Source organism: Alternaria infectoria (assembly GCF_024043175.1).
Source record: "Alternaria infectoria strain BMP 0036 chromosome Unknown scaffold_24, whole genome shotgun sequence".
Lineage (NCBI taxonomy): Eukaryota > Fungi > Ascomycota > Dothideomycetes > Pleosporales > Pleosporaceae > Alternaria > Alternaria infectoria.
The window spans coordinates 26,471-44,240 of NW_026250713.1; the positions used below are offsets into that span (position 1 = coordinate 26,471).

Genomic DNA, 17,770 nt, shown 5'->3' on the forward strand with positions numbered 1-17,770 from the left:
GTGAGACGCAGTGGAGTCGGCCTGCAGCTGGCCAAGGAATCCGGAGACTCTTCCAAGACGCGCAGCTGTCTCCTTTTGACGCTTTCGCTCCGTTGCCAACCTTAACGCAGGTGCAAGGATCGAGCGGATAATCGCAGGCCGCTGTCGCCTGAGCGTTGCCAAGATGCGGAGTCTCACAGAGATTCTGGCAACGGGGCCCATCCTGGACCCTGAAGAAGGTGTGTAAAACGCCCTGGAGTACACAAATGTACTCATCGAATCACACCCTTATGCTGGTCCTCGGCTCAACATATTGCTGTGTCGTTGCGATTCGCTCTCACGTACGCCCAATGTGGAACATGTCGCAAGACTGCAAACAAGTCATCATCGATAGGTTACTCATCAAATCACGCAGAAGCCTTCGTTGTCTTTTCGCAAGATATTCCTTCTCAGTCTCTTGGTTTCATCGATGAGCCGGCGGCAACTCTAGATCTCAGCGTGGCGGGCCATGATCTGGTCATTCACCACTCAAGAGGTCTGCTGACTTCCAGTCGTAAAGAAGGGACGACCGGTGCCGGTAAGTAGCTCTGTGTTTGCCATAATTTTCTCCGGGGTCGCGCGTTGCCCCCTACGTTCCCCATTTCAGTTGAATTTGACCTCTCATGCGGGCTCCTACAATAGCATCTCAGCTATAGTGGCCTGGGTTGACCATACAGGACTAGTAGATAGCGGACCAAATTCATTGCAATGAGCACTATCACGCTCTACATGCCATACTCCGCTCCGCTCCCGCCAACTAACGCCTAAACAGTAGTGTGGAAAGTCACCCCGTTGTTCGCAACATGGATCGCCTCCCCCACAAATTTCCTCTTCACATCCTCCCTTCTCACACCCAGCTCCAGCATCCTCGAGCTCGGCGCAGGCGTATCCGGTATCGTCGCACTCTGCTTAGGTCCCCTAGTCGCAAGCTACACAGCCACTGACCAGGACTATGTGCTCAAGATACTACGGCAGAATATCGCCGAGAACCTTGACACCGTCATACCGACAAAAAGAAAGAGTGGGAAGGGAATTAAGAAACAGCAAGGTCAGCTGAAGGGAGAAGGAGGAAATAGTGGCGATCGCATCACAACACTGCAATTAGATTGGGAGACAGATGCAACTTCTCGTCTCAACCCCGTGGACATGATCGTATCGTGCGATTGCGTTTATAACGAAGCTTTGATTGAGCCGCTCAATACGACATGTGCTGCAATATGTAGGTTGAAGGATGACAAGGACGAACCAACACTTTGTCTTATTGCGCAGCAGCTGCGCAGTCCCGAGGTCTTTGAAACTTGGTTGAAAAGTTTCCATCGGTATTTTCACGTCTGGCAGGTGCCTGATAGGATGCTGGGTGAGGGATTGAGAGAGGGCAGTGGTTTTGTGGTGCATATCGGTGTCGTAAGATGACTACTACCATCTTGGGCTGCAGCACGAGGGTGGCAATTGGTGAGAAGGAAGAAATGACTTCGTAATGTAAAATATAAGAAGACTATAACGCCGAGACATTCATCCAGTGTGAAATTCGCTTTTCGTAAAACTCAAAACCATGCATCAAACTGCGCTCAAGCAGCCTTGCTAGGCTCAATATCCGAACTTGGTCGTCCCTCAACATCAGTGGCTCCCTTCTTGACCCTGGCCCACTCTTCCTTGTCCGCTGGCTCGTCGACTTCATTCGCAGTCAACTCCGGTGTCTCTTCGTCCTCAATCTCCTCTGGTAGGACAAGGTTAAGTACAACGTTGATGAAAGCAACAACAGCGAAACCTGTCTCGAGGATTAGGATGATAGCGTTGTAGAAGCCCTGAAGTGCGTGGTTCGGTCCATCGTAAGTGAAGACGTGATCAAACCAGTCTGGGACCATGGTAGCGCCAAAGCCCAGGGTGAATCCTGCAGTGAGGATAAATCGGTTGCGGCGAGTGAAAGACATCGTGCTGATGATTCTGATACCGCTAACAGCGACGGCGCTGAAGAGGAAGGTTGTCATTCCACCGAGAACTGCTGAGGGAATGGCAACAAGGGCCGCCGCAAACTTGGCGAAGATGCCCATGATAATGAGCCAGAAGCAGCAAGCGTAGCCGGCCTTTCGGTTCGCACAGCGCGTCAGAGCAATGACACGAAAGCCTTCATGAGGAGTAAAGATGCAAAACCAGGTTTCAATTCATAAGCACGCTAGATACAGAGTCCATGTCTGCCGCCGAGCTCCATGTATAGATGGGGGCAGCCTTCCTCTCTTGCTTCCCAATCCCTATCTATGAGCAAATACATTGCTCATATACCCTCCAACGCCGTCGTATGATTACCTATTGAATAAGAAATCAATAGCGCAGGTCAGATCAAAACACAAAAACAAAAAAAGCAGAACAAATCCATATGTAAAATGACAGGAGCCAGCCAAACATTGTCGCATGGATATCTGGATAGAAACCCTCGTCTTTGTGGCCGCACACTCTTCCAAATTGTGTCATCTGGATAAACCGACTGATGATCTCTGGATTGACGTCATAATCCATCTGTTCACCGCATCACCAAACTCTCACCAAAAAGGTGTCTTGGCAGCTAGTAACTTCGCACGGAACGCAGCCCAATGGAAGTCGCTCCTGTGACGGTTGTGATCAATCAAAGCCTCAATGGCTAGGTCCCAACGCTGGGCATACTCCTTGCTGACAGTACTGAACTTCGGGTTCATGATCCATGCAGTAAGCTCACGATACGTGATCGCGCGACCGCCGTAGTTCAGATTTGGGTCGCCATTGAAGGGAGCTGGCGTGTGTGGCATGCCGCATGCGTGGATATGCTTCCCATATTGCCAGATCCACGAGCCGAGGTGCGAGTCGGGTATGTTGAGACCGAGGGCTATCCTACGGTGGAGGGAAACAAGGCACCATACAAACATGTTCACGTTGCTGGATTCGGGATACCCAAAACTCATTTGGAGTTTTGTAAGACTCTCCTCTTGACGATAACTGATAGAGTTAGTAACGTGTTGGTACTGAAGTTGGATCACTTACGAGTCCCATGCATTAGAGAATGCTGTGTTGGGCTTGGGTTCTAGAGCGAACCAATAAGCATCCTTGTGGTACCATTCCCTCGTGCCTGCAATGTGTTCCTTGGGGAGACATCCCAAGATCAAAGGCTCATGCACTCCCTGCTCTCCTGTTGACCATCTCGTGATGATGGGAGGCCGATTTCGTGTGTCCCAGAATCGATTCCAGTCAACACCGTCCGCTCGAACGTATGGGCACACGATGATCAGGCTGAATTCGCTTCCCAACTGGCTGGCGACCAAAGAAGCGGCAGGCTCGTCCTTGAAGATAGCGGTATCTCGATCGGCTGGGTGATAGAGAGTATGGGATTCCTGGAGATTGTACTTGGCGTTCTTCAATATTTGATCATGCAAATCCGCAACAGTAGTCTCGGAAACGGACACTCCTTTGGCCGTTGCGGCATCCGCCAATGCCGCGTGCCAATTCTCGTGGTGCTTCCACTCGAAATCGCCAGGCACGTACGAGCAGGGTGGCTGAAAGAATCCAGGGACACTCGGACGGGTGTCGGTAAACTCCTTGAAGATGTTGGGGTTCGGATTCTCTTTCAGACCGGCGGGAGAGAGTGGATGGTTGTAGCTACCCGTCGGGTTCGTCTTGTGTCCCCAAGGCATTGCAACAATGGTGTCGTCGATGGAATGATCCGCATAGAACACATCGATACGGTCCTTAAGAGCTTTGCGTTCTACGTAATAGTTCCTGGGTACTGGACCATGATCACAGATATGGCGTGCGTGCGTTGCGGCGAGCTGGCTTCCGCTCACTGAGACACCTTTGAGCTGACGGTTGATGGTAGGGTTGTAGATAGCATCCTCATCGTAGGTATTCATGTTGAATTTGATATCGACCGCTTGGGGGTAAACAAACAGACGTAAGTGCGCTCGAACGCACCTACGGCGTAGTTTTTGGGGTTGTCTTGAAGGTTCGCTGTTCAGTCGGATCGCGTGTCAGCAGTGTATCAGTCTTCGTTGAGCGGTGAATTGCCAACCTACCTAGGTATCGTGTAGGGCTTTGGCAATCTGAGCTTGGAATGATGCGAAGTAAGCTGTTCTGATTCCGCAGGTATCAGAACGAGGCTGTGAAAGTGAAGGTCTATCGATACTTACCGAAGTAGGTATTGTTGATCCACACAGTGCTTCCACAAGTAATCGCCAGTGACGGTTCAATTTATCGGAAGAGAGAAGCGGCCTTCTTATATGCCCTGTACCTTGATATCTAGGTGAGTCAGAGCTAGCGCTGCATCATGTCGTCTTTCGCTTGTGCTGCTGCCTACCAGATCTCTTCGTTTGCGACAATGCCACCCGTGGACACCTGCAATCACTTGGAGTCCGGCGGCTGACCGCCTTGATGTGTAAAGACACTGTTTGTTGCACACCCACAATTACTCGAAACCAGGCGGCCAACCGATTGTATAGACCGCCGACAAACAGGAAGACGATATTCAATTCATGTATTACGTTTTCAAATCTCACGTATCTGATTACGCTGGCTTGAGCGTCTAGATAGCGGGTCTGATATGGTGCATAGGACAGGGTAATTCATACTTTACAGTGTCACAAGGGTCATGCTAAGCACGACTTTACTCCATGATCTCTTATTTTAGCCTGCTTATAAATATCTTGACATGCTGCCCAGGTGATATAGACCCTGAGCCAGGCGCGTATTGTTTGTGACGGCGTATTCGCAAGCTACCTAGGTATTACGTCAGAGCTCGCGTTGGTCCCTGGATTCACGCGCCATTTCTCTCACGTGGACCTTCAGCCCGGTGCCTGCAGTAGTGGTGAGTCACTCTCTCGCTTCCGGCCGCTCCACAACCCGTTTGCTGAGGCTACGTATAAAACCTTGCCCTTCGCCCGCAACTTTCTACTCACTCTTGCTACACACTTGCTACAGTAAGCTCTACATCTCCTCGCACTCTTCACTACTAACTATTTGGAGGCTTCTTCAGTGTGCTCGGAACGCTCAGACATCGTCCAATTCGCTACCCCAACCGACCTACTTCACCTTACCGTAGCCCCACCGATAAACACCGCCAGCTCTCAGGGCGGCCCCCACCAACGTAAGCTGAGCGTAACATGATACTTAGGGTCCAATCCCATTACTGACTGATCTCCTTGTTCAGACATTACTGAATAACGCTCATCATGCCGTTCCTACCCCCCGGAGATAGTCCTCACATTACGGCCGGTTTCTCCTCCTCCGAGCTTGCTTCATGGATCGACAATCGCACCGGTATACCCGCGACTAGTCCGCACACCAGAATCAAGACTCAGTTTGGTTGCACTATCAATCGGAGCTTCAACGTCCAGTCGACGCGCACCGTGTTCCTCCAGGGCATGCAAGGTCATCTCATAGAAGAGAAAGTGTTCAATAACGAGAAGAAAGCCAAGATCTTCATTGAGGGCGTCACGGGAAGTTATGTATTGAATCCCCAAACCCAGGAACGGGTGTGGGTAAACAACATATGGGTATCAGCCAATGATGTATGGAAAGGCAAACGCTGGGTGTCCGATATCAAAGACTGGCCAATCTATATCAGTATTGATGCTTTCGACTTCAACGCCATTCAGTGGATGCGAGATACTCCTGATGACCAGAGTACATTGGGGCGTACCATCCATGCGCTCTTGACCGCGTTTCACGATTCTCCCGCAGACTTCATGGGCTCGAAGTATGAAGACGTCGTCAAAAAGAGAAGCATCGATTCTATCACCAAGACCATCATCAAGGGCATCAGGGAAGCAGGCCTCTATGACACTCTCAACAACCCAGGCTTTCGTTGGCAGGATCTGGTAGGTGCTGCCACACATGTCATCGACGATTACACTCAAGAGACAGGCGGTGTCTACATGCGAGTTCATCTTTCAGATTCTGTGGTCCCCTACTGGAAACCAAACACGTACTATGTATACGTCGGCAAGACTGTCAATTTCTACCACCGTTCGCAGAGCCACAAGTCAGCGACGTCCAGGTATGGTGACCTGACCCGAAACTCCGCATCTTTGGACATGTTCGCAATGTGCGTTCTTTCTGAAGACGATATTCCAGATCTCGCCCATGTCGTTGAGCAGATATTTGTTTGTCTTTGTCAAACCTATCGCAAATTCATGTTCTCGGACCGTGTTGCCAGCTCGGGTGGTTCGGGAATACTCTCGGCCATTGGCTATGCCAAGTACTTCACTGATATCGCACGCAACGTCTTTGAACGCACCGGGTGGCATGGGGCTGTTTCTCGGGAAGGGTTCGGAGCGTATCAAGGTGCCAACTTCAGCTCACCTTTACAAGAATGGACGGCATATACTAACCGGATCCTTTTCCTTCGCACCGATACGAGAACCATGGACAAGGCATCTGGACGCTCAACTCCTGTGGCAATCTTTCGCAGCGCCAACCCTAGGAAACTGAGCCATGCGAGTGTTATACAACCTGGACAAACGAAGCGTCAACTGGCTGTTTGGGAGAAGATGCACGGCAAGCAGGGTATCCGTCTCAGCTTCTGGAGCGACAGCAAGGATGGCACCAAGGCACCGCTGGCCAACGTCCCATATCATCTTGTTTTTGAGGTTTACAAGGATGGAAGCCGTCACCCACACGCATGGTCGCGTCTTTCTGGAATTGGCCCATTCTCGAACTGGACACAGGCAAGCTCATTTGCAATTCGAATTGAGTGGGAACATCCTCCAAATTCTGGACAATGGCGCTATCGATACATTCAGACTAGCCAGATGTTTAGATTTGTGGACACCAGTGTTCCTGGAGCATTGAGGAGCTATGCTACCGCCATTTCCTTCCTGCAGTGGCTTTTCGGCAAAGCGCCAAACCACTCCTTACCATGGATACCTCGCTTGTCTGGCCGTGCATACGTCCTCCTCGCTGACTTCGACCTCCATAACCAGATGATCACGATCAAGCGTTCAAACGAGCCATTTATTATACAGCCATCAACGCTCAGACCTTCCAGCGACATCTTGAGAGAACTCAAATCCAGTCACTTGCAGCTGCAAAACGTTGGTGGTGAGTTTGGAAAGTTCTCAACTCGCTCCTTTGGTAGTCATCGAAAACAATGCGACGTGTGCACTATGCTCCCAGACGTAGCCTTCGCCAACGGAGTCTTCAAGAGAGGCTGCAAGAGGGTTGGGAATTCGAACGTGTGTCAAGTCTGTGAGATGTTAGGTCGCCCTTGCTGTACTTGGACGGGCACTGGGGGTATCCGGGAGCCTGGTAAATTTACCACCAAGGAAATCACAGGGGCAGCGAAGGATGCCCATGGCTTGTCAGCTGAAGACGTGGCACATTGGAAAATCGTGCATCCCGCCCTGATCAACCAGTTCTATTCTATCTTCGGTACAGCAAACCAGAATTTCAGCAACAAACTGGCCGAGTTGGATCTGTCGGGACCGCGCGAAGAGGATCCTTCGGACATACAGGTCACCTCGGATGAGCCTGAGTCGGACGAGTCGGACGATTTGGAGAGTGCCGACGATGGCGAAAATGAGTTCTAAGCCTTCTCTGCGCCATGATCACCAGAATCGAGTAGTCCGATTTGTAAGTCAATGCTACCTGTATTCATGCTAGTACTCGAAGTATATGCTAACATGAATGCAGATTTCGGTGGGTCACCCTGAGCGGTGATCGGTTCTCGATTAGTTCCTGTTCACAACTGGTTTCATTTCGCGTTGGGCTGAGCATATCTTGGGGATGCACATGCGGTCATTTCCATGTTAGACCCAGGCATGCGTTCAGATGTCATGGGTCTATTGGGCACTGGATATGATAGCGATCTCTATACATGATTCCAGTAACAAGTCATGCTTATCCTGTAGCTCATATTTGCGAATTGAAAAATTGATTTTAGTACCTTCTTTCCTGTTATTGGGGCCCGCAACACACGAGGTATCTTCAGTTACTGACAAACAGATAAACTCCATTGTAGAAACGCACTGCCACACCAGCACGGGACAAGACATTCAGTCACTATTAGCAGTAAGAGATGGATAATGGTTCGTTTCGTGTCTCTCGGAGACTTTGTGTAAGTGTTTGTTTGATGAATGCAACATGCTTGCTTCGTGGGTACGGGATATACTGAATTCAAGGGTACCGAACGTACTTACTTCAGAGATACCGTTGTACTGGGTGTACTGACTTTCAGTGTACTGGGCGTACTTGCTTCGTGTATAATGCGCGCACTGACTTTGTGGACACTAGGCGTACAGCCTTCATGGGTACCAGACATACTTGCTTCATGGGTAGTGGGTGTACCTGCTTCATGGGTAGCGGGTGTACTTGCTTCATGGGTGGCAGTCGTGCCTTCCCTCAGTGTTAGCGCGGCCGCCTTCGGGCGCAGGTTGTAAACCTCAGCGCGAGATTCAATCACCTCATGTAACCCAAGACAACATGAGGTGAGTGCAATTGCTGCGATTGATATATACGATGGTTGTGGAGACTAACAATGTGTTGTACGTGTAGTTACTTGTCGTCTACCACCTTCCCTGCGGTCAGTACGACCGACTGGGCTGAGTCCTCGGGCATGACGCCTGACGGCGACCACCCTTTCTGGCGTATGTTATCTTCTTAGTGTCTCCTTCCGTCTCTATCTATACGCATCATGCTCATTAGTCCCTGACTGCACACACCTCCTTCAGTATGACAATGTTGCTAACTAGGCATGCTACTTACAGTACAAGCGAACGATTACTGTGAGTACCCCCATAGAGTCTTGCGTGCTGTCGGAGTTTAGTTTGTTAACGTTACGTTAGTCCCCGAGCCAATTGCGGAGGAAGAAGAAGAACAAGAACAAGAAGAACAAGAAGAAGCTGCGGTCGCTTCGGCGGTGCAGGAAAATTGTAAGTACACCATGCGAAGTGACCCGAGCCTTTCCAGTCCTACCCAAACGTGAACACATGGAAAGCTCATGCCCGGAGACATCAACACGCGGAATGCTCTTCCCTGGAGACATCAACACACGGAAAGCTCTTCCCCGAACGCCCTCCAAATCATCGGTCGAGGATTTCGTGTACCTGTCAAAGCCATCATTTGCAAACAATCCGATGCACCCACCCAGCATGGAATCTACCGCCTTCATAATCGGGTTGTTTATAGGATGCAGCATCGCAAGCGCAGCAATCTACTTTAACTCACCCACAATGGATGCCGCACTACCTACCTCCTTCATCTGGACCAACATATCCAAGCTCTTTATCTAAGGGCCAACTATCTTCTATCTGATGTGCATTTGCATTGTCTTTGTCATAGAGGTCACTGTAAACAATGTAGACATTTGCTGACGAGATGTAGCCATCATAGAGCCTACGGGCGAACCCGCGCGTGTCGTTCCGCGCAAGCGAAAAGCGAAACCCGCGCCTGCCAAAGGCAAGGCCAAGAAGGCCAAGAAGACCAAGAAGAAGACGGAGAAGAACAAGAAGAAGAGCAAGGTTGATGACGACGACGACGATGACAACGAGGAGGAGGAGGATGACGACGACGACAAGGAGAATGCGCCGCCGATGCGGCGGTCGGGGAGGGCCACAAAGGCCATAGACTATCGTGAAGTTCTGCCAGAGTTTTAAATGAATCCACCAGCCCTGCTAACATGGCGAGTGCGTGTTGAAATCCGAGGAGAAGAGCTAGTAGCACTGGCATACGGTCATGGAGACCGAAGAAGGGTGCAGCTCTTCGCTCCTTCTTCATGAATGGCAGGTTTGGTCGGAACAGAAAGGCGTAGTCATAAGTACCAACCAGACCATCTCTGTTGAGTATGTTAGATGAGATTTTGATTGTGACAAAAGATCATACTTGGTTGTAAAGGCCTTCATGGCGCGTCTTGCTTGCTCTCCAAAGCTTCGCTTTGGCGTATGGTCGGGACCGATCCTGTCTGCCATGGCTGCTTAGAGACTCTGCAATCCAGATGCGTGTCCGAACAGAAGCAGAGATGTCGAGATTGAGCCGGATCTTTGTATTCGGCCGTTCAACCTCCGATAAGGAAGATCCTGATAAGATTGGCGAGGTGGCTGAAGATACCCAGTTGTACGGCCAGTCGCAGGATCAGACGTGCCTCTTGGTCGACTAAGGGCTGTCGCGTGCAGTGTAACGCGCTACCGATGACAGGCTCTTGAAATGCTCGGATGGTGGTCTTGAAGTTCGATATGCGGGGAAGTGAAGTGAAGATGGCGGATCTTAGTTCGAGTGGGAACGTTAGTCGCTGTGCCGTAGAGTGACGGCGTGAACCCAACGAGCTACTTCCTCATCTATATAGAACATGTGGAGAAAGAGTATTATCTCCTGCACCAACCTTCACGATACACAATTGTTCATCCACAACGTCTTAGCCCCGAATCCAAGGCCACTCACGGACCGCCAAAGATTGGAGCTGGCCGAAGATAGTCGTGAGCCGCCGCGAATAATTACTCTTCTCCACGGCAGATTCGTCGCTACGGCGCGCATTTCGCAGTGGCAGAGGGGCGACACCCGCGTATGTGCTAAAACGATCGCCTGTACTGATAGGTAGGAAAACGGTGATTGGCTGTTGGGCGAATGTGTCCACTTGGCGGGCGGACCACTCCGACGATAGAGGATGGGAGATATTGCAGGAGAGGCCTCCCACACTGTACTGGAGGAATATGCATCTAGATCTGAGTCCGATTGCTGTCAGAAGATCCTGTTCGCCGGATACCGATGCAGCGGTGCTGAGCGCGTCCATGCTGGGCGACTTGGTGTTCTGGTTGGCAGCAGCCGGTGATCGGAGCCTCGCTGAGACCTACCAAGAGAGACTGCGCAGGACTACGTTGATTCCCTCCACAGCTTTCCAATTTACAATTCCAGCAACTATGTACAGTACCATCGTAGGTCATTGTACTTCCTTGTGTAGAGCAAGTGAGTACGTTCTAGGTAGAATTTCTGGTTTTTGTAAGTCTCAAGAGTTGGTCTCTGGCTGATCGTGTTTCGGTTGCAGATGACAGAACATGAAAGCACTGCTAGATGGAAAAACATGTACTGTGCCGACGTGGTAGGACGTAGAAGACAGCGAAGAAGCAGTTATTTCATCAACGAAACGCAGCGCAAGTTCTGCCACAGACTGCGCCTTGGCAAGGGTCAACGAGGGCTACGCAGTCAGGGTGCCGCAACCAGCTTTTGCAAGAATGGCTCGTCATAGCTTGAGCGCACGCCAGCAGTTTGCCTTCAGCCCTACCCGTTAGGACGTTGGGACGACCGTTGACCTTGTGGCATGAGGATAAGACCACACGAAGAGTGCAGCGGGTGTGACGCAACAGATTCCGGGAGCCGAGGTGAGCAAACGCACGTTGATTCGTAGGCTGTTGCATGCTATCGACATCGCGATGGTGGGCGCGCGTCTTGACTGATATGGACGTGTGTCTGTATGGGCTGGAGACAGGCAGAGCAGGTGTTGAGGAGGGCCGTTTCCCAATCGAGCAGAGCTTGCGATGGCGCACCAGCACCCAGCACCCGAGCTTGGAGCGTGCCGGGGAATTTGCGCCAGCGGAAGAAGACCCTTCACGGTTTCCACAACGTTGTGAAGCACTGACGATTTTCTCCAAGCACAAGCGCCATCGAAAAAGTCATGGACGTCTGAGACCCACTGGGTATCCAAGCCGAACACTTTGCCACTGCATGAAACATGTCGTCGCGGCCATGCTCTCCAGACACTTGGGGCTGGCGAGCGGCCGCCTACGTAAGGCTGCAGAAGACTTGGGTAGGGCGGATGCAGAGCGATATCAACAGTTTCCCAACGAACGTGGTGTCGCGTCTGCATCCGGCTCACCCTTCCTCGACTGCAGGCGTGGCCCAGCGGGGCATCAAGCGGAGAGGACAGCTAGCGAGCTAGCGATGACGAGACGTGTGGCCTCACCACGGCGTGAGGTTCTATGCCCACCTGGGCAGTGAGGCATCCTTCTCGCCGGCTCGCGCTGCCGGTCGTCTGCACCAGACCGCTCTTTGCGATCGTCTTCGCGACGTCGCGGCTAGAAGCAGCAGCCGGGCCATGTGTAGGAAATAGGGCCGCCGCGTGTGGGATTAATCAGAATCTGGGGAAGGTGGCGGCCTGGGATTGCTGGATATTCTGCACGTCTGCGCGCGCACCGCCACCCAGCGACTGTCTCGATGCCGAGATCAGCACGACGTGCCAGTTAGGCCCGAAATTTTCTCGCGCTGTTGCAGCCAGCGCCGTCCCTCGTCCTGTGCGGGACCCTGAGACAGCGGCTAGTGCGGCGCGCTAGGCTGGCTATGACCAAAGTTGCGGCGATTGCTGGATCTCGAGCGACAATGCAAGGTCCCAGTCTTTCGCTTACACGCCCGCAGAGTGTTGGGATTCAAGACTGTCCCGCCGCCTTATTAACACGCTCGGCCGCCCGCTGTCTCTGCCTCCCCTCATCCTCCCTCCACTGCTCCTTCCCTCACATCTTCTACCCCGTCATTCACTTGATCGTGGTGAAGCTTTCCATCGTTGCTGGAGCTTTGTACTCACACCGGAGGCTGACCGGAGCTCAACTTTTTTGAGCCGCTAGTTGCTTCCCGTCGAATTTCTTCGACCGCCCTCGCTTTACCTACAACCACCCTACCCACCTCCTCACCATGCCTTCCCACCAGCCTACCGCCGGCATGATGGCCGTCGACCCCGAATACGTCAAGCAGCCGTCTCCCATGGCGAGCACCTCGGAGCCGAACCGCAACCCCAAGTACGACCCTAAGAAGCCACACATCACCGAAACACCCATCACCAAGGCCAACTGGTACAAGCACGTCAACTGGCTCAACGTAGGTTTGCTCTTGCCCCCCAAATCAGAGCCATTGGCTAACACTGGATCAGGTTACCTTCATCATCGGCATCCCTCTCGCCGGCTGCGTGGCGGCTTTCTGGACCCCTCTCAAATGGCAGACCGCCCTCTGGGCCGTCGTGTACTACTTCTGGACTGGTCTCGGCATCACCGCCGGCTACCATCGTCTCTGGGCACACAAGTCCTACAACGCCTCCCTCCCACTGAGCGTCTTCCTCGCCCTCGTTGGCGGCGGTGCTGTTGAGGGCTCCATCCGCTGGTGGAGCCGCGACCACCGTGCCCACCACCGCTACACCGACACCAACAAGGACCCCTACAGCGTCCGCAAGGGTCTTCTCTACAGCCATCTTGGCTGGATGGTCATGAAGCAGAACCCCAAGCGCATCGGCCGCACCGACATCACCGACTTGAACGAGGACCCCGTCGTCGTTTGGCAGCACAAGCACTACATCAAGGTCGTCATCTTCATGGGTTTGATCTTCCCTTCGGCTGTCGCTGGTCTCCTCTGGAACGACTGGAAGGGTGGCTTCATCTACGCCGGTATCCTCCGCATTTTCTTCGTCCAGCAGGCTACCTTCTGCGTCAACTCCCTTGCCCACTGGCTCGGCGACCAGCCCTTCGACGACCGCAACAGCCCCAGGGACCACGTCATCACCGCCCTTGTCACTCTCGGTGAGGGCTACCACAACTTCCACCACGAGTTCCCCTCCGACTACCGTAACGCTATCGAGTGGCACCAGTACGACCCCACCAAGTGGTCCATCTGGCTGTGGAGCAAGCTCGGCCTCGCCTCCAACCTCAAGCAGTTCCGTGCCAACGAGATCGAGAAGGGTCGCGTCCAGCAGCTACAGAAGAAGATTGACCAGAAGCGCGCCAAGCTCGACTGGGGTGTTCCTCTTGAGCAGCTTCCCGTCATCGAGTGGGACGACTACGTTGAGCAGGCTAAGAACGGTCGCGGTCTGATCGCTGTCGCCGGTGTTGTCCACGACGTCACCGACTTCATCAACGAGCACCCCGGTGGCAAGACCCTCATCAAGAGCGGCATCGGCAAGGACGCTACCGCCATGTTCAACGGTGGTGTCTACTTCCACTCCAACGCCGCCCACAACCTGCTCTCTACAATGAGGGTGGGTGTCATCCGCGGTGGATGCGAGGTTGAGATCTGGAAGCGTGCCCAGAAGGAGAACAAGGAGGTCAACATCGTCAAGGACGAACAAGGCAACCCAATAATCCGGGCGGGTAACCAAGTTACCAAGGTCGCACAACCTATGCTCAGCGCCAGCGCGGCCTAGAGTATTCTTCATTTCCATTTAGCGATGCCCGGCGTTTGGGATGCCTTTTCGTTTTGTGTAGGCATAATTATGTTTTCATTTCACAGCGTTCGCTAGCAAGCATCATGGAGACGATGCTCAAACACTATTAGACGGCGTATGTTTGTAGCCTTTGATGAGCACAAGCTTTGAAAAGTGAGCTTTACGGTCTAAATCAAGAATGATATCCATTTACACTTCACATTCCATCATTTGCTGTCGTGACTGCTCTTTTGTGATGTCTGATCGTTATCGATGTTTCCTTATACCACAGCTATGTGTTCTTTCCTGATCTATTTGACACCAGTGACTGCCTGCTATGGTCAAGTGGACCGTGCCTCCGCCGTGTCAACAAGATGCAACGCGATTCCTGACACCCAACTCTACACAGCGCCGAGCTACGATTGATCGCGACTGCATTGCCGTCATCGCGCCGTGACCGTAATGGCGTCCCAACAACCTAGCGATGCCCCGCCATCAAAACGCCGCAAGCTTGATGACGACTCCCCGAGCAGAGAAGTCACGAAGTCCGACCATCATGCAGGACTCAACAAGCCAATCAGCCCACCATTACCGCGGCGCAAAAGCCCCGAGCCACCGTCATTTACGCCGACTTGGAGTTTCGATGGAGTACCGAAACCAGCATTGGCGTCGGGACCAGCCAAACCAGCTACACCACATCATGATAGCGACAGGACCGGGGAACCACGATATTGCCCTTCGCCAATACAGCTGACGAAAATCGAGAAGCTGCCGGCACATCAGAATGTCGATGCTGTGTGCTTGTCGGACTTGCTCGGTGATCCGTTGATTAAGGAATGCTGGAACTTTAACTTTCTGTTCGATTTAGACTTTGTCATGTAAGTCCCGTAGCTATCGCCGAGACTAAACGCAGCTCCCGGCTCGAGTCCTGATGCTAACCATATTCAGGCAGCACTTCGACAGCGATGTGAGAGACATGATCAAAGTCAAGATCGTGCATGGTTTCTGGAAGCGGGATGATGGTAATAGGATCGCCCTACTCGTGAATACTCTTGCCCGCACAGTGTTGATAGGAGTTGACAATGATCCAGGAAACAGCGGAGCGGTATCCGAATATCGAGCTTCTGAGCGCCTACATTCCGGATCCGTTCGGAACTCACCACACGAAGATGCTTATCCTCTTTCGCCATGATGACACTGCACAAATCATTATCCATACAGCTAATATGATTTATCGCGACTGGGCCAACATGACTCAAGCAGTATGGAAGTCGCCTTTGTTACCTGTTTTGGTTCAAGCAACGCCATCCCAGCCAGACTCTCCTCAAGTTCACCCTATTGGGAGCGGCGAGCGCTTCAAAGTTGATATCCTCCGATATTTGAGTGCATACGAGAAACGATTGAGAGGACTGACTACGCAACTTCGGGACTATGATTTCTCAAGTATCAGAGCCGCGTTCATTGGAAGTGCACCATCACGACAGAAGCCCGCTGCAGTTAGCCCTTCGGTAACCTCCTTTGGGTGGCTAGGATTGAGGGAGGTGCTTTCTAGTGTTCCTGTTACAGGATCCAGAGACTCTGTGCGCCCTCATATCGTGACGCAAATCTCCTCTATAGCGACACTGGGTGCGGCGCCCACATGGCTCTCGAACTTCCAGTCAGTGCTTGCATCCCATTCGGCAACAGCGGTAGCCAACTCCGGTGAACAGTCACCCTCCTCGACGCAAGCCTCATCTTTCTTCGCCAAACGTGAGTCCAACGTAGGAAAGTCGCGAACTCCTAAGTACAGTGTCATCTTCCCAACTCCAGAGGAAATCCGGGGTTCTCTTGACGGCTACGCATCTGGTGGGTCAATTCATTGGAAACTTCAATCAGCGCAGCAGCAGAAACAACTGGAGTATATGCATCCGATGCTATGCCACTGGAGTCACGCGTCTTCTTCGTCCTCGAACGGTCCAGCAAGACAGGAAGCGCATCGTGGCTCTGCGGCGCCACATATCAAAACATACATACGTTTCAGTGACGAAGAGCACAAGACTATCGACTGGGCAATGGTGACGAGCGCAAACCTGAGCAAGCAAGCGTGGGGCGATGTGGTGAACAAGAAGGATGAGATCTGGATACAGTCGTGGGAGGCAGGGGTTGTTGTCTGGCCTGCTTTGTGTGCTCAGACACAGGAGGAAGTCATCATGGTTCCTGTTTTTGGGGAGGATATGCCTGGTCCTGAGAGTCTCAATGCTCTTGATGATAGTAGCAGCGGAACGGCAGCTGAAGAGAAGAAGATGACAGTCGTGGGTTGCCGCATGGCATACGACTTACCACTTCGTTCTTATACGGCTGATGAGAGGCCTTGGTGTGCTACTATGCAATACATGGAGCCAGACAGAGAGGGGCACGCCTGGGCCGGCTATGGACGTTGAGCTCCGGTACTCAGATTCCGTACCGAGCGCATGCAGGCCCTTGCATTTCCGAAGCACATGTACTACACATATGTCGATGAGGCACTTCTTATCGTTGATCCTTATAACAATATATAGGCGATGGTATAACCATAGCAATACTTAAATCGCACATGAGTCTTGCCTTGATGATCCACCCGCACTTAGTTGTCGTGCTTGGCCAATAGCTGCTCGCCCAACTCGACGTACTTGTCCTCGGCCTCCTTCTGGGTGGTACCGGCGTCAACAACCTCCTTCCACTTGTTGTACTTGGCCTTGCCCTAATCATATTATCAGTTATTGTCCTCGTACGTTTGTTGGGATTGGACCGGTATGTATGGCTGGCAGGCGGTACGTCGTGAAGGAGGATACGAAGGTATAGGAAAGGTATGCATAAACGTACAGCAAGATCGAACATGCCAGGCTTCTTGGCCTCGCTGAAGTCCTTGCCCTCTGCTACCTTGGCGTACGCGTACAACTAGAATTCACAACCGACTGTCAGCATCTGGACTTCGTGTGGTAGATAGTGGGTATACGAGAAGGGGAGAGAATGGGAGGGTGGGGAAATAAGGAAGTACGTACGTGTAGCTGCTCGTCGTTGCTAGGTCCCTGCTTTCCAGCCGCCTTGAGCTTCTCGCCCATGGCGCTGACCTTTTTGTAGGTCTCGGTGTACTTGGCTCCAGGCATATTGTTCTGGAGTCCTGCTGTTAGCTTCTTGTCTGTTACTCCTGTATCCAGACCGTGGGGTAATCTTACGGTGGTAGATGTGTTTAGGGAGGTAGGTGGTGGTGATTGTTTGTCGGTGAACTAGTTGAAGGAGAGCTTGGGGGCTTGCTGCCGAGTGGTAGTAGCGCGGGGTCGAGATCAGGTTCGCACGATCATGGTGGGGCAGGGCAGCATCCGCGGCATGACGTTTTTAGCGGGACACAGCACATGGTGCGGTTGCTCACTAGGCCATGCGCACAGTATGTGATACAGTTGAGATTGAACGTGTATTCGAGAAAAGATAATGTAATGCACTGTTATGCCTGCCAACGCCGCTGCAGCACTCCGCTTTATGCAACTTTCTACGTTTATCGTGTATCGTGTATCGTCTTCTTGGGTATCTACTCTCCCATCTCCAATAGCTCGTGCACTTAGTATGTGACCAGCCAGGCTCTGTGTCGACTGGCCTATGTGCATGTGAAAG

General features: G+C 52.2%; 5 protein-coding genes across 5 annotated transcripts; 3 read left to right on the forward strand and 2 right to left on the reverse strand.

The window, feature by feature from the left end:
* Positions 1 to 1,586: 1,586 nt before the first annotated feature.
* Positions 1,587 to 3,893, reverse strand: J4E92_009431 (uncharacterized protein; the record flags this gene model as incomplete). Its single annotated transcript, XM_051500779.1, has 3 exons — positions 1,587 to 2,143; positions 2,627 to 2,985; positions 3,031 to 3,893. 3 exons carry the CDS (start codon positions 3,891 to 3,893, stop codon positions 1,587 to 1,589), a joined length of 1,779 nt encoding a protein of 592 aa, XP_051348930.1.
* A 1,314-nt stretch (positions 3,894 to 5,207) lies between these two features.
* On the forward strand, positions 5,208 to 7,565 carry J4E92_009432 (uncharacterized protein; the record flags this gene model as incomplete). Its single annotated transcript, XM_051500780.1, has 1 exon — positions 5,208 to 7,565. The coding sequence occupies one exon, from the start codon at positions 5,208 to 5,210 to the stop codon at positions 7,563 to 7,565; it is 2,358 nt and encodes a 785-aa protein (XP_051348931.1).
* Positions 7,566 to 8,457: 892 nt separating this feature from the next.
* Positions 8,458 to 9,629, forward strand: J4E92_009433 (uncharacterized protein; the record flags this gene model as incomplete). Its single annotated transcript, XM_051500781.1, has 5 exons — positions 8,458 to 8,462; positions 8,530 to 8,621; positions 8,727 to 8,759; positions 8,820 to 8,906; positions 9,358 to 9,629. 5 exons carry the CDS (start codon positions 8,458 to 8,460, stop codon positions 9,627 to 9,629), a joined length of 489 nt encoding a protein of 162 aa, XP_051348932.1.
* Positions 9,630 to 12,648: 3,019 nt separating this feature from the next.
* OLE1_2 (stearoyl-CoA 9-desaturase) lies at positions 12,649 to 14,143 on the forward strand (the record flags this gene model as incomplete). Its single annotated transcript, XM_051500782.1, has 2 exons — positions 12,649 to 12,831; positions 12,884 to 14,143. 2 exons carry the CDS (start codon positions 12,649 to 12,651, stop codon positions 14,141 to 14,143), a joined length of 1,443 nt encoding a protein of 480 aa, XP_051348933.1.
* Positions 14,144 to 16,745: 2,602 nt separating this feature from the next.
* On the reverse strand, positions 16,746 to 17,268 carry J4E92_009435 (uncharacterized protein; the record flags this gene model as incomplete). Its single annotated transcript, XM_051500783.1, has 3 exons — positions 16,746 to 16,862; positions 16,985 to 17,059; positions 17,164 to 17,268. 3 exons carry the CDS (start codon positions 17,266 to 17,268, stop codon positions 16,746 to 16,748), a joined length of 297 nt encoding a protein of 98 aa, XP_051348934.1.
* Positions 17,269 to 17,770: the final 502 nt, after the last annotated feature.